The sequence below is a fragment of the Monodon monoceros genome, unplaced genomic scaffold (genome assembly GCF_005190385.1).
Source record: "Monodon monoceros isolate NGI ecotype Baffin Bay Population unplaced genomic scaffold, NGI_Narwhal_1 Super_Scaffold_15, whole genome shotgun sequence".
NCBI lineage: Eukaryota > Metazoa > Chordata > Mammalia > Artiodactyla > Monodontidae > Monodon > Monodon monoceros.
In genome coordinates, this window is record NW_021703771.1 from 47,642,833 (window position 1) to 47,655,339 (window position 12,507).

At 35.8% G+C, this 12,507-nt stretch overlaps 1 protein-coding gene across 1 annotated transcript in view; it reads right to left on the reverse strand.

The window, feature by feature from the left end:
• MAN1A1 (mannosidase alpha class 1A member 1) overlaps positions 1-12,507 on the reverse strand; it is a 169,886-nt gene that overhangs the window by 34,136 nt on the left and 123,243 nt on the right. Inside the window, exon 7 of the mRNA XM_029223379.1 lies at positions 626-749. Within this exon, the coding sequence (XP_029079212.1) occupies positions 626-749 (124 nt within the window). The remainder of the gene's footprint in view (positions 1-625; positions 750-12,507) is intronic.

A 12,507-nucleotide genomic window follows, 5' to 3' on the forward strand; every position in this document is an offset into this window, starting at 1 on the left:
AGGGAGAGGGAGAGGAAGATGGGGAGGGAGAGGGAGAGGGAGAGGTGAGAATGACTACTGGATCTGGCAACAAACACAGCCCTCACTGGTGTGGCTAGGAGAAAAGCCTGGTGGGAGAGCATTCAAGGGAGTGGGAGTCAAGAAGAGAAGATAACAAACACAGACAACTCTTCCAAAGAATTCTGCTGTAAAGCAGAGCTGACAAGTGGGGTGAGTGGTGGGGTGATGGGTGTGTTTCTTGAAAATTAGAAACTGATTCAATTGCTACTTTGCATTTGTAAAACACTTTGAGTTTAAAAAGTCTTTCATGTATACGGTTCACACAGTCCACAAAACACTATAGTTTTAGATAAAGGAAAAACTTCAGAGATGTAAAGTTACTTGCTTGAGGTGTAGAGAATCAGACATGTAAGCGAGGCCCTCTTGCACTGAGTTAGAATGGTGCCGTGAAAAGAATGGTTTACAGTTTGGTTAAATGAAATGCTGCATGTAACAAAATTTCATAAAGGGCTATATTAAAATTGGTGGTTCTTTTCCACATTCCATATTACTAAATCTCCCCAGAGAGGGATATTGTTTCCAACAAGTACTTTTTTGCAGTGCAAGGTATACTGAAGAATCTCACCTTATCAGCAAAGATGGGGTTTCCTGATAAGTAGCTCAAGTGTATAAACTCCAAATGCAGAGTTCCAAATTCTGCCAAAATACTGCTGCCTCCTGAGGCCCAGGGCCAATTCCTTCCAATCCCACTAAAGAAGAGAAGAAAGTGAAAAGTTATGGGTCAGAATGATTCCATTTTTTGCAGCTCTAAGTAGAAGTGAAAGAGACAGCTTTTGAATAATGACACCTCAGTTAATAGTTTGCTCTGTATATTTTAAAATATCCAGTATTGCTTTCTTTGGCTACTGGTTTCAGGCTTTGATTCCTATCTTCAAATTGAAAACTACTTTTGACTTAAGTCAGAAAGAAGTTGTTATGTGCTTGCTGCTGATGAACAAATATTTTAGAAGGTACAGGTGCCATAAAGAGATATACACCCATTCCAAGTAGAATACAAAACAAAATCAGACCAAAACACCCCTATCATGCTCCATATCCCATATTAAGCCTTTCAACATTTTAATTAATTTCAGTCTGAGAGTCCAGGGACTTTTACAGACATTCACATTATATACAACATTTTTCTTGGATATCAGATATATTTCAAAGATTCGTTAGTTATATACTCATTCCACCCTGCTTTAAACTTCCTCCCCGTTTACTAGACTTCCTTTCTTATGTTTCCCTTCACACAATTTTACCTATTTTCTAAGGCACTCATGTATTCCATGACCTATTTAATCTATCCTCAAGAACTTCAACAAAATTATGTAATTCAAATCTGAAAGAGGTCAAAGGAATAAGCTTAAAAAATTATTGCCTTGTGGCTCATCTTAGTGAAATGCTTTTTAAAAAGAGTTAGTCCTAAACATACATTGACACAAATACACATAAAGTGGCTCTTGAGACATGGTCATACCCTTGGGTACAGTTTATGTCTGGAGAGCTACTTAAAATGTCAAACACAGGTGATAATTCAAATAAAGTCAATGATTCTCCTGACCAATAAATTCTCTTCCAGAAAGCTGAAAACCCACATTTTGGTTTTCATTCAGACTTACATTTACTGCATGCCTACACTTTGCCACGGACTATGCAGGGCACTGGGTTACAAGGATCCTTATGATGAATAAATCACTCTTAAGGACCTTATAGCATAATGGGAAAGAAAGACCTAAGCGTAAATAATTCCAATCACATACAGTAAGTGCCAAGTTAAATGTGTGAAGTGTTCTGAGCACCTAGGGCCAGGACATGCAATCCAACATGGAAGGGATCACAGAAGGCTTCTTCGAGGCGAGTCCTGAGTAGATTCTTGAAGGGTAAATAACAAGTAGTGAGGGAAGAATGGAGAGAAGGAGAATCTGGACACAGAGAGACACACAGCAGAAGGGCTAGCCGGGAACCTGAGGTAGCTCCTGAGACTGGTGAGTGGAGGAAAGGGAAGGTGGCAGGAGAGAAGGCTGCAAGGTTAAGTTGAAGCCAAACGTTGCAGGCTTGTGGATTTCTCACTTTCCTCTCTTTCTAAGTTGGCCCCATAGACATACTGCTCTCGGTGTCCCCTAGGTTTCCTATCCCCTTTGTTTTTCATTTTACACATTCACAGCCCTGGGTAAACCCTTCCAGTTCTGCCACAGGCATGCTGAGGACGCTGATGAAAAGGAAAACAATGGTGACAATCTGGTGTCTGACACTGTAGGCTGCCACCCTCTTATTCCCTGTTTCTTTTTGGAGTAAAATCTAGATTTTGCTCCCAAACACAGATTTATAGTAAACCTAATAAAAAAATAAACAGAAATAAAAGACAGAGATCTGAAAACCACATATTCATTTATTTTAGAAAATGCCTTACATTTATTAACTTCTGGGACTGAGAGTCAGTTTTTATTTTCATCGTTGGCTTAGATCAAAGGAATATCCAATCATCCAAATAGGATGAACAGCTACTTTCAAATTTTATTAACATATGGCAAATGCATACAGTAACTGGTCACTAATTTGCCATCATGACATGTTATGTTTTTATTCCAACCGTTCTATCACTGACCAAAGTCAATAAACCTATTTAGCAAAACTCCAAATTTCTATGTTCCAGAGAAACTATAAAAGCCACGGTATCAGGGCAAGAGGGAGTGATGACTTCACCCTGGAGAAGGAAGAGGACGGCATGCCAAGGAGCCCAGCCCAGTTTCCAGAGCTTCAGGGACTGGTTCTTTTCAAGTTCAGGGTGTTAGAGGCTATGGCAGCACACTCAGATGTGAAACTTAAGCTGTATATGTACTAAATAAAATTCAAATTACTTTTGTATGCAGGCATTTGTTCTCTGCTATTAATGTGGTTAATCAAGAAAAAATCAGAGATATACTGAAAAAATTTCAATATGTTAAAAAAAGATTTAAAGGTTTATATATATATATATAATGTCTTTGTCTTTGCACACATTCATATCAGAAGGAAAACAGCACTGTATCACTAATTATACAGGGAGCAAAATATTAAAAGCACTAGCAAAGGATATATCGTGAACAGAAAGGAAGCTGGGTTTCGAATACATATATATTTATATGAAAGTATAGCTTTGGTTGCCATTCTTTCAATCTACAAAATTACTGTGTTTCAGTAAAATTATAAGATCAATGGTTACACTGGCTCTTAAATGTAAATCAGGGAAGGGTTTCAAGAAATCAGATAGGGCATCATTATATCTAGATATTAAATAAGGTCATTTGCCTTTTCTTAGGCAAAGCTGCAAAGACATGGAGATTGGCCTGGAAAGCATGAGGCACATGCCATGGGCCATCACAGCTGAAATACCTGTGTGTCAGGGAAGTGGCTGCCTACTTGCACAGCAAATTTGTAGTGAGTCAAAACCAAGTTTTGGTCACTCACAGAACAATTTCTAAGATCTTTTTTTGTGTCTAAATTCTATGAGTCTATTGAAAAATCTATATATTTATATGGCTCTAATTTCTTTTTTTTGGTATTTTTATTTTTTAAAAACTTTCTATTTTCTATTGCAGTATAGTTGATTAACAATGTTGTATTAGTTTCAGGTGTACAGCAAAGTGATTCAGTTATACATATACATGCATCTATTGTTTTTCAAATTCTTTTCCCATTTAGATTGTTACATAAAATTGAGCAGAGTTCCCTGTGCTATACAGTAGGTTCTTGTTGGTTATCCATTTTAAATACAGCAGTGTATCCATTTTAAATACAGCATATATAAAATAATATATATGGACAGTGGGCATTTGACATGAATATGGTGAGTCTGTGATAAAGGGAAATGAGTCAAGAAAGATTCTGCTCCCTTGGTCTGGGAGTCAGGGTGCCCTGGGCATCCCATGATACCAAAGGCTAAGCTTTCTAGACCTCTGGCTCAAAATGAATTTAATTTGAGAGAATAGGGGATTTTAAACGTCTTTAACTTTAGTTCTGCTATCATAGTACTTTAAAGGCAATCATGTTCTCCTATCTTTATTTTACAAGCACTAATAATATTTTAGAAAAATATTTTAAAGATAAAATAACAGTTTGTGTTCAGAAACTGTATGTTCCATAAGGCAGGCATGAAAGGGAAGAACATTTAAATATTGCCAATATTGTTATAACGACTGCATTTTAAGCCAAATATTGCCAATATTGTTATAATGACTGCATTTTAAGCCAAAATGATGACTCAGCATATGGAAATATATACAGACACAAAAAGGCAATTAACATGACTGGGGAGCTATCAAGTGTTTGGTTCAAAGAATCCTGGAATAGAACTTCAAACTTTGCTATCATTCTAATTTCATTTATTTCGGTTTCCTCCAATCTCCAGTTCTTCCATTTTAAATTGGAGTATTATTTAAAACATGTGTCTCAACTTTTAATTTAAAATTTCACTATTCTACAAAGGTAATAATTCTTTGAAAGTAAAACATCACATCAGAAAATAACTGATTATGGCAATTGCAATTAGAAACATGTCTTTTAAAATATTGAGTTGCCGGCTTCCCTGGTGGCGCAGTGGTTGAGAGTCCGCCTGCCAATGCAGGGGACATGGGTTCGTGCCCCGGTCCGGGAAGATCCCACATGCAGCGGAGCGGCTGGGCCCGTGAGCCATGGCCGCTGAGCCTGCGCGTCCGGAGCCTGTGCTCCGCAACGGGAGAGGCCCGCGTACCGGAAAAAAAAAAAAAAAAAAAATTGAGTTGCTATGATTCTTTTGAAAGTGTGGATTACTGTGTTGTTGCTCTAGAGACTGTAATTTGAATGTGGTTTAGTAGCAGCCGTAATATACTTCCTCATTCTACTGCACTCAAAAACAAGAAGGTATAATTATTTACCGAACTCATAACTCTGATAAGCAATGGGTGTTATGTTTTCTCTTCTCTCTCCTGGGAATGGTTAATAGCTCCAGAGGAAGGAAGTACAGTACTAATGATGTTATTCTACGCACGTTTGAATCCTGTGGGAGAGCTGCTCTTTCGCCAGAGCTTGTAATGAATCAAGTAGCTGGAGGATTGCTCTGGATTGATGGTATACGCCTTCAAAATAATCTTAAATCTAGGTACCTGAAGTTATATGCTATCGTTACTCCCCAGATAAAATTTGGAATATTAACAAATACATTTATTTACTTAATATAATCAAATGCAACAAATAAAGAATTTACAGAACTGAAACAATTCTAAAAAATTGCCAGATGAATATGTAAGCAAAACATTAAATAGCTCTAAAGTCTTGATTAGCTATAGACTCTCAATTTACTCTTCCTTGCTGCTTGCTCTTCTCTGCGAAATGGGAAATGGACCAATAAAGAAATTTATTGAGGATTCTTGTCTGAATAATTTCTGATTAGCTGATCAGTAAACAAACTCCTTTCAAGTTCATAGTCCAAAATACAGCTTATTCCTTGTGGCTATGGAGTTAACAAGTTTTGGAAGAAAAAAATTTCCCATATTCTATATAACATGGTAAAGCTTTACTTATGTTTGCAAATGACGGGGCACACAGGGATATTTAATTCAAAAGAGCAGATAATCCAATAATATTCCTTTTGGATTTTAGCATAGATTAGGAAAAAAATAATTGGAAAGTTCATGATGATTGTTTCATTTAAATGTATTCCCAAAGCTAATTGATTTTGAGATTAAGCAATTTCAGCTTCAGTTATTACAAATGCTTCCTTCCTGCAAAGGCTTGCACAGTGCCAATCTTTCAAGTTTGTAGTCTAAGACCTCATTAAGACTTGGACTAACAATTCCAGGGACTGGCATTCTAAGACTAGTCAAGATTCTACTGTAGCTCATGCACAGAAATTTTGACTGGGGAGCACTAGTCTCCTGAGGGCTATCCTATCAGGGAAAGCTGGCTAATAAAGGGTAGCCACTTGACTGAATTCATTCATAATCCAATACTTACTGCTTCTGAACAGCAGCATGTGGTTTATATCTCCAAAGAATGTTCATACTTAAGTTTTTTAAGCAAGGGCCGAAATAATTTTTTAAAATTATCCATATCTTGTCCCACTTTGTAGGTATTTATTTTAGACAGAATCGAAACTGAATATTTATTATTTTAGTTTATTCTCACAGTCAATACTGCTGTCCTTGTATTTGACTACCTTGGATTGGAGGATAGGCTGGGGCCTACAAAAACTGAGATGATATGTCCTCTTTAATTCCATAACTAACCTGCTCCAAAGGTTCAAAGATGCTAAAATTCTGTTTTCCAGCTGCCCTTTGGGTAAGACATCCTTGCTAACCAAACCACTTCCAACAGACTGAAAATAAGTTGAACGTAGCTTCTGCCCAGTTATTGGGCAAACTGGGATATCCTATCATTAGGTCAGAGAACACCACCAAAAGGCAGTACTGATGAGAAAGCATTTCAGTGCCCTTAGGATGTGTGGGCATGCACATACATTTACTTTACCGCACTTAAAAAAAATCGTATTCTACCTGTTGTTTTAAATATACATTACATTTTTCACAGACATTTCCCATGTCAATCAATGTACATCATCGTTGTTGTTGAGTGTTGAGTGCATAGTATCTGACTGAATGGATATATTCTAATTTACTTAAACACACCCCTACTGATGGACACTGAAGCTAATTTATTTTTTATTTTTAAGTTTTTTTTTTCCACTGTAAACAATTTAGTGGTATGTCTGGACCTTTTATAAAGCTAACTTATTTCTTAATAAAAATGCCTACATTGATTCCAGCTGGAAGATGTTAGTTGAATTGTCTAAACCGATAATGAGGATGGATTTCGGAATGTGTATTGGAGGCATAAATGCCCACTATTTACAGTTATTTCTCTTTACAAAATGGGCCTATTGTATCCCACATTTGGTAGAACTCTAGAACTCCTGGGATAGCTCAAATCCATTTGTTGAAATCACATTAAGTCCTTTAAAACTGGAGATGTGGAAGTTACAGACAAGGATCTATATCCACTTTTCGAATAAACCTCACAGAAGCATAGTATAGTCCATCTTCCAAATGGTAATTCACTAATAATAGTTTGCCAGAACTTCCCTTCCTTTTAGATACAATTATTCCACTATTGTAAGAGTTTAACACATAACATCATTCCAAAACATTACTTAAGATCCAAGACTACAGTCAGATTTGGCTATGTTTATTCATCTCTTTTTCTGCCTTTCATTCTATGGGTCTATGGCTCATCTACAGATCAAGATAAATGAAATCAGTACAGATCCCAGGCTTTTAATTTTCCAAATGGTATCCAACAGTCTCTTTCCACAACCAGAATGGCAAGGATTTCTCCTTTCTACTAGATTCTAAGATCCTCAGGGACCCAGATTCTGCTTTATGCACCTGTGTAATCCTGAAGTCCAGGGCATTAGACATTCCCTAATGATTAATAAATTAGTTATCATTATACTTCAGGGTGGGCAATAAATTGTTTTTAAGGCAAGATCAGTAAAATAAATGCTAAATTAAGGAACCTGTAGTGGGAAAATGTAGCTAAATCCTATTCAAATTCCCAATGATGAATCAGCAAGAAAGTTCAAGAAAATAGATGATATATAGGTAATCAGGGCTATTAACTAGGGCATTCTTTAAAGCTGCGTTATGTAAATTTAGATATTTCTCTTATCATCTAATGGAAATCTAATCAGCCAAAGAAACTAGATGGTTAGTTAAACGACCTTATCATTTGAAATGGTAGCATTCGTTTTGAACTTTTACATAAGGATCATGCAAACAAAAATGTGTGCATAGCTTGTGGGAAGAACAAACAGATTCAGGGATTACTCTGAACAGATGCTGGAGAATAAAGCTACCAAGCTATTGCATTCTCATTTTTCTGCCTTCTGCCTACAATGTATGGTTCCGAGACTGTGGAAAACTGTGTTATGAAACAGTGTGGCAACTAAAGTTTTAAAAACATAAAGATTAGGAAAAATCATGACACAAGAATAAAGAGGACAATCGCGAATAAAGAATAAATTGTTGAGGAAAACTCAACAATAAAGACAGGTGTCCTCTACCAAACGTAAAATAGATAGCTAGTGGGAAGCAGCCACATAGCACAGGGAGATCAGCTAGGTGGTTTGTGACCGCCTAGAGGGGTGGGATAGGGAGGGTGGGAGGGAGGGAGATGCAATAGGGAAGAGGTATGGGAACATATGTATATGTATAACTGATTCACTTTGTTATAAAGCAGAAACTAACATACCATTGTAAAGCAATTATACTCCAATAAAGATGTTAAAAAAAAAAAAAAAAAAGACAGGTGTCCTCAACAGAACATTGAGCTACTATGATGAAATCAATGACTGTCCTGTTTTGGCTCTCACTGACATCCTTATATAAAATATAGTCAGTGCTAAAGGATCATCTGTGTATAATTAGCTATGTGCTGCCTTGTGATGTCTTCTCTGTTATTTATCTTTCCACATGCTGAAATTCATCTCTCTAACCTGAGAATAAGACCTAAAGGTGGAGATACAATTGTTTCTTTTACCACCACCGCCCCTTAAAATAGATATTCACATAGTAAATGCCATAAGTTGATGACTGATGCATTTATATATTTCAGCAACCAATCCATTTCTAATATTACTGTAACTCATATTTTTTTTCTATAAAATTCAGAAAGTAGTCTAAGGTTTACTACTTACAGTTAAAATATTTTACATGTATAGACACTTTCAATTGTTTACCTTTAACTTACACGTTTTTATATTTTCAGTAATTAAGATTCTTTATACTATAGGAAAAAATCCTAAAAAAAAAATGTAACTAACTCCCTAACAACTTTCACAAAGTGAGAATAATCAAAATGGGTAGTTTACATGGTCTGAACTTTTGGTAGCCTCCTAATGCTGATATGAACATTTGAAAAATGTTTCAAAATACTAAGCAAAATGGTTGGTGGAACTTTGATAGTAAAACTACCTATTTCCTAGTAGAATGTTCAAAATATGAGCACTGACAACATAACTAACTTTTAAAAATCTTTATTTAATGTGTGTTAGCTCTGTTAAATGCCAAAGTGAATACATGAGTATAGTACCTTGAGACCATACAATCATACTTATTTTACCTTTAAGGAAATAATCAGATAAATGAGTGCTGACATAAAAATGTAGCTTTTGGTAACTTTGTTAGAAAACATTATAAAATGCTAAAATGAAAACATCAAAATATTATTTTGAAATTAGAAAGTAATAACCACTCTCATTTTACCTGTAAGGAAAAGGAAGAGAGAAAAAAACCCTTCCTTCTTTACCCTCTGCTCATGGAGGCTGGGCTTTATATTTCATTTAAGGTTCAGTACAAACTTGCTGGCTCAGAGGATTTTATGTAATTATTAGGCCCCGAACACTGCTGTTCTTAACCCACTTAGGATAGAGTTTGGTGGTATTATGAGAAGAATCTCCAGAGGAATCTGGAATGAAAGGGGAGAGGCTAGGCTTAGGACAAACTATACTAGACTAAGGTAAGACCAGACTTTCCAGAAAGATCTGGTCTGAAATGAGCTGTTGTGAAATAAAGCAATGAACTAGTAGGAGGATTCCAGGGTTTTATGGATTGGGGCTAGTCTTGGTGCAAAATAAATCTTACAGCTCTGATGAGTGTCTTCTTGTTCCATGAATGCCAGTTTAAGAACAGTAACAATGTTTATGGGCTATTCCCCCCCTCCCCCATTCAAAATGAAAATGCTCTCTTGGGTCCTTGAGGAAAATGTACTTTCTTGGAATTTAAGATAACCTACTTCAGTTAATAGTAGGATGTCAATGTGAAAAATGGCACAATTATCATGTAACGTTAAGCACTAAGAAGAGAATAAAACAGGCTGATGTGACAGAGTCTGACAGGGAGCTTCTTTAGATGGGTTTGTTGGGAAGATCATGTTAAAGAGGAGAGTTTCGAGCTGAGACAAGCAAGATAAAAATGAAACTGTCAGTGAGGACCTGGGAATGGTTCCTGCAAGTGCCCTAGAGGGTCATGACTCTGAAAAGTGTGAAAACAGAGGCTGGCTGTGTGGCTGTAGTGACAGGGACACTGGAGAGCTGATAAAGGGGCAGATCACCCAGGACTGGTAGGCCAGAGCAAGCATTTGATTTATTCTAAGTACAATGGGAACTCACTCTAGGGTTTTAAATAAGAGGTGATAAACCTGATTTGCTTTATTAAAGCTCACTCTGGACACTGTGGTAAGACTGCACTATGTGAGAGCAAGACCTGGAAGGAAGCAAGCAGGCAGGTATCTAGGCAACAGGCAGATGGTGGTCTGGACTACGTGCTAATTGTGGAGATGGACAGACATGGAGGGATTCAGGCTATGTCTGGAGGAAGAACCGGATTTGGGGATAAGGGAAGAACGGAATCAAGGATGATTTCTAGTTTTTTTGGCTTTAGCAGCTGGGTAGGTATTGATGCTACTTAAGAAGATGCAAAAGACTGACACAGGAACAGGCATGATAAAGAAAAGCATGCGTTCTCTCTTTCAGATTTTGCTATAATAACCATCATTTATAATTACAAGGACAAAGTCAAATTTGATCATCTTAATTTTCCTTTTTTAGTTTTTTTATAAACATCAATTTATTCAACTTGAGGAAATTTTTAGTTTGAAGAAATCTTTTTCTTCTCATACTCTAGATCCTAATATTTTTCAGAGTAAACACCATCAATAATTTACTGAAATCTCTTCTGAAATTTCCAAGTACATGGTCACTAGACAGAACTTTTAAAAATACAAATGGAAGTATGCTATACATATTACCATATACTGTGTTTCATGAAAGAGTTAAGTACCTTGGTGCTCTACTGCATTATAGCTGCATAGTATTTCAGTGTGTGGGTGTACCGTGACTTATTCAATCATTTGTCTCTGTTCTCAAGTTTTGCTATTATAAAAATTGTGGCACATTCATGAGTAGGTCTCTAGGATAAAATCCTACAAGTTGAATTTCCAGGTCATAAAGTATGTATTTAAAATTTAATAAACACCACCCAGTTACCTTCTAACGAGTTTGTGTGCAAACACAAACTGAGTGTGCATGAGAACATTCTAGCTACTAACTCTGGGTATTTATCAAATTTTTAAAACTTGGTGAGTTTGCTAGGTGAAAAATAACATCCTAATGCTATTTTAATTTGTATTTATTTATGAGCTTCTGATGTTCAATGGCCAATGTGCATCTTTTTCTGAGAAGTACATGTTTATGAAACTGTCTCATTTATGTATTGGTGTTACTGTCTCTCCCGCTTCTATTACTTTTTATAAATTAAAAAAATTATATAAGTAATGTATACATATTGTTATAAATGAAACAATGTAAAGATGAACTGAGAAACAGCTAAATATTGAATCCTTACCCCCTTGTAATGTCTCTCACCTGTAAATCCTAGTTAACCAATGTTTTCCACCCATATGCATACAAAATACAGATATATATCTATATAGATATATATCTCAAGGATTTGTTCTTTCCAATAAAAGATATTACATTATATATATTACTTTTGTAAGGTATCTGTCTCAATTAGCAGCTCATCACAGACACTTTCTAGGATAATCATTTTTAACAGCTGCATAATAATATTCCATAAAATGGATAATCACATGTCATTAAGCCAATCCTCTACTGATAAACAGGTAGATCTCTTCTAATTTTTAAATACTATCGTTATGCCATATTAACCATCCATATTCATACTAATGCTTTTAGAAAGAGCTTTTTATACATTAAGAAAACTTGCCTTTTATCCATCATGTGTTTTGCCAATTTTTTCCCAAGTTGCTGTTTGTCATTTGATTTTAGCCATTTTTTGCGGCTATATTAATTTTTATTTGGTGAAAGTTTCCAATTTTTTCCCTATATATGTTCGGGGTTCTGTGTCCAATTTACAAAGTCTTCTCCCCTCACCCAAGATTATGCTTTAAAAATCCTGAAAATCTGGGCAATAACTTCTTCTTTTAAAAGTTAGACTCAACAGTGAAAATCAAAGTATTATTGTATGTAAGTAAGCATAAAATTTACATTTTTAACCATAAGTATTTTGTTTCTCAAGTCATGTAACACTTTTTTAAAAACTGTATTAGGCGCACCTGTTCAATAGCTTAGCTAAGTATAGCTGTTGAATATTTAAGTATTCTAAAGTTAATTTCTCTCAGTATTTATTTTTGATCCTACTGCAAATTTACTGATTTATTTCTTCCCTGTAGAGATTTAATAGTTTCATCAATATTTCCCCATTAATGGAGGAGAAGAAAAGTTGCATTTAAGCAATAATGGAGAATATTTTATCCAAAAAGACAACAGAGAGGCTACAGGTAAATCAGAGAACAGGCTGCATAAACTTTAAAGATTATTTATGCATTTAGAGAATTTTTAGGTGTGACCTTGGGCAAGTCCTTTAAACTCTC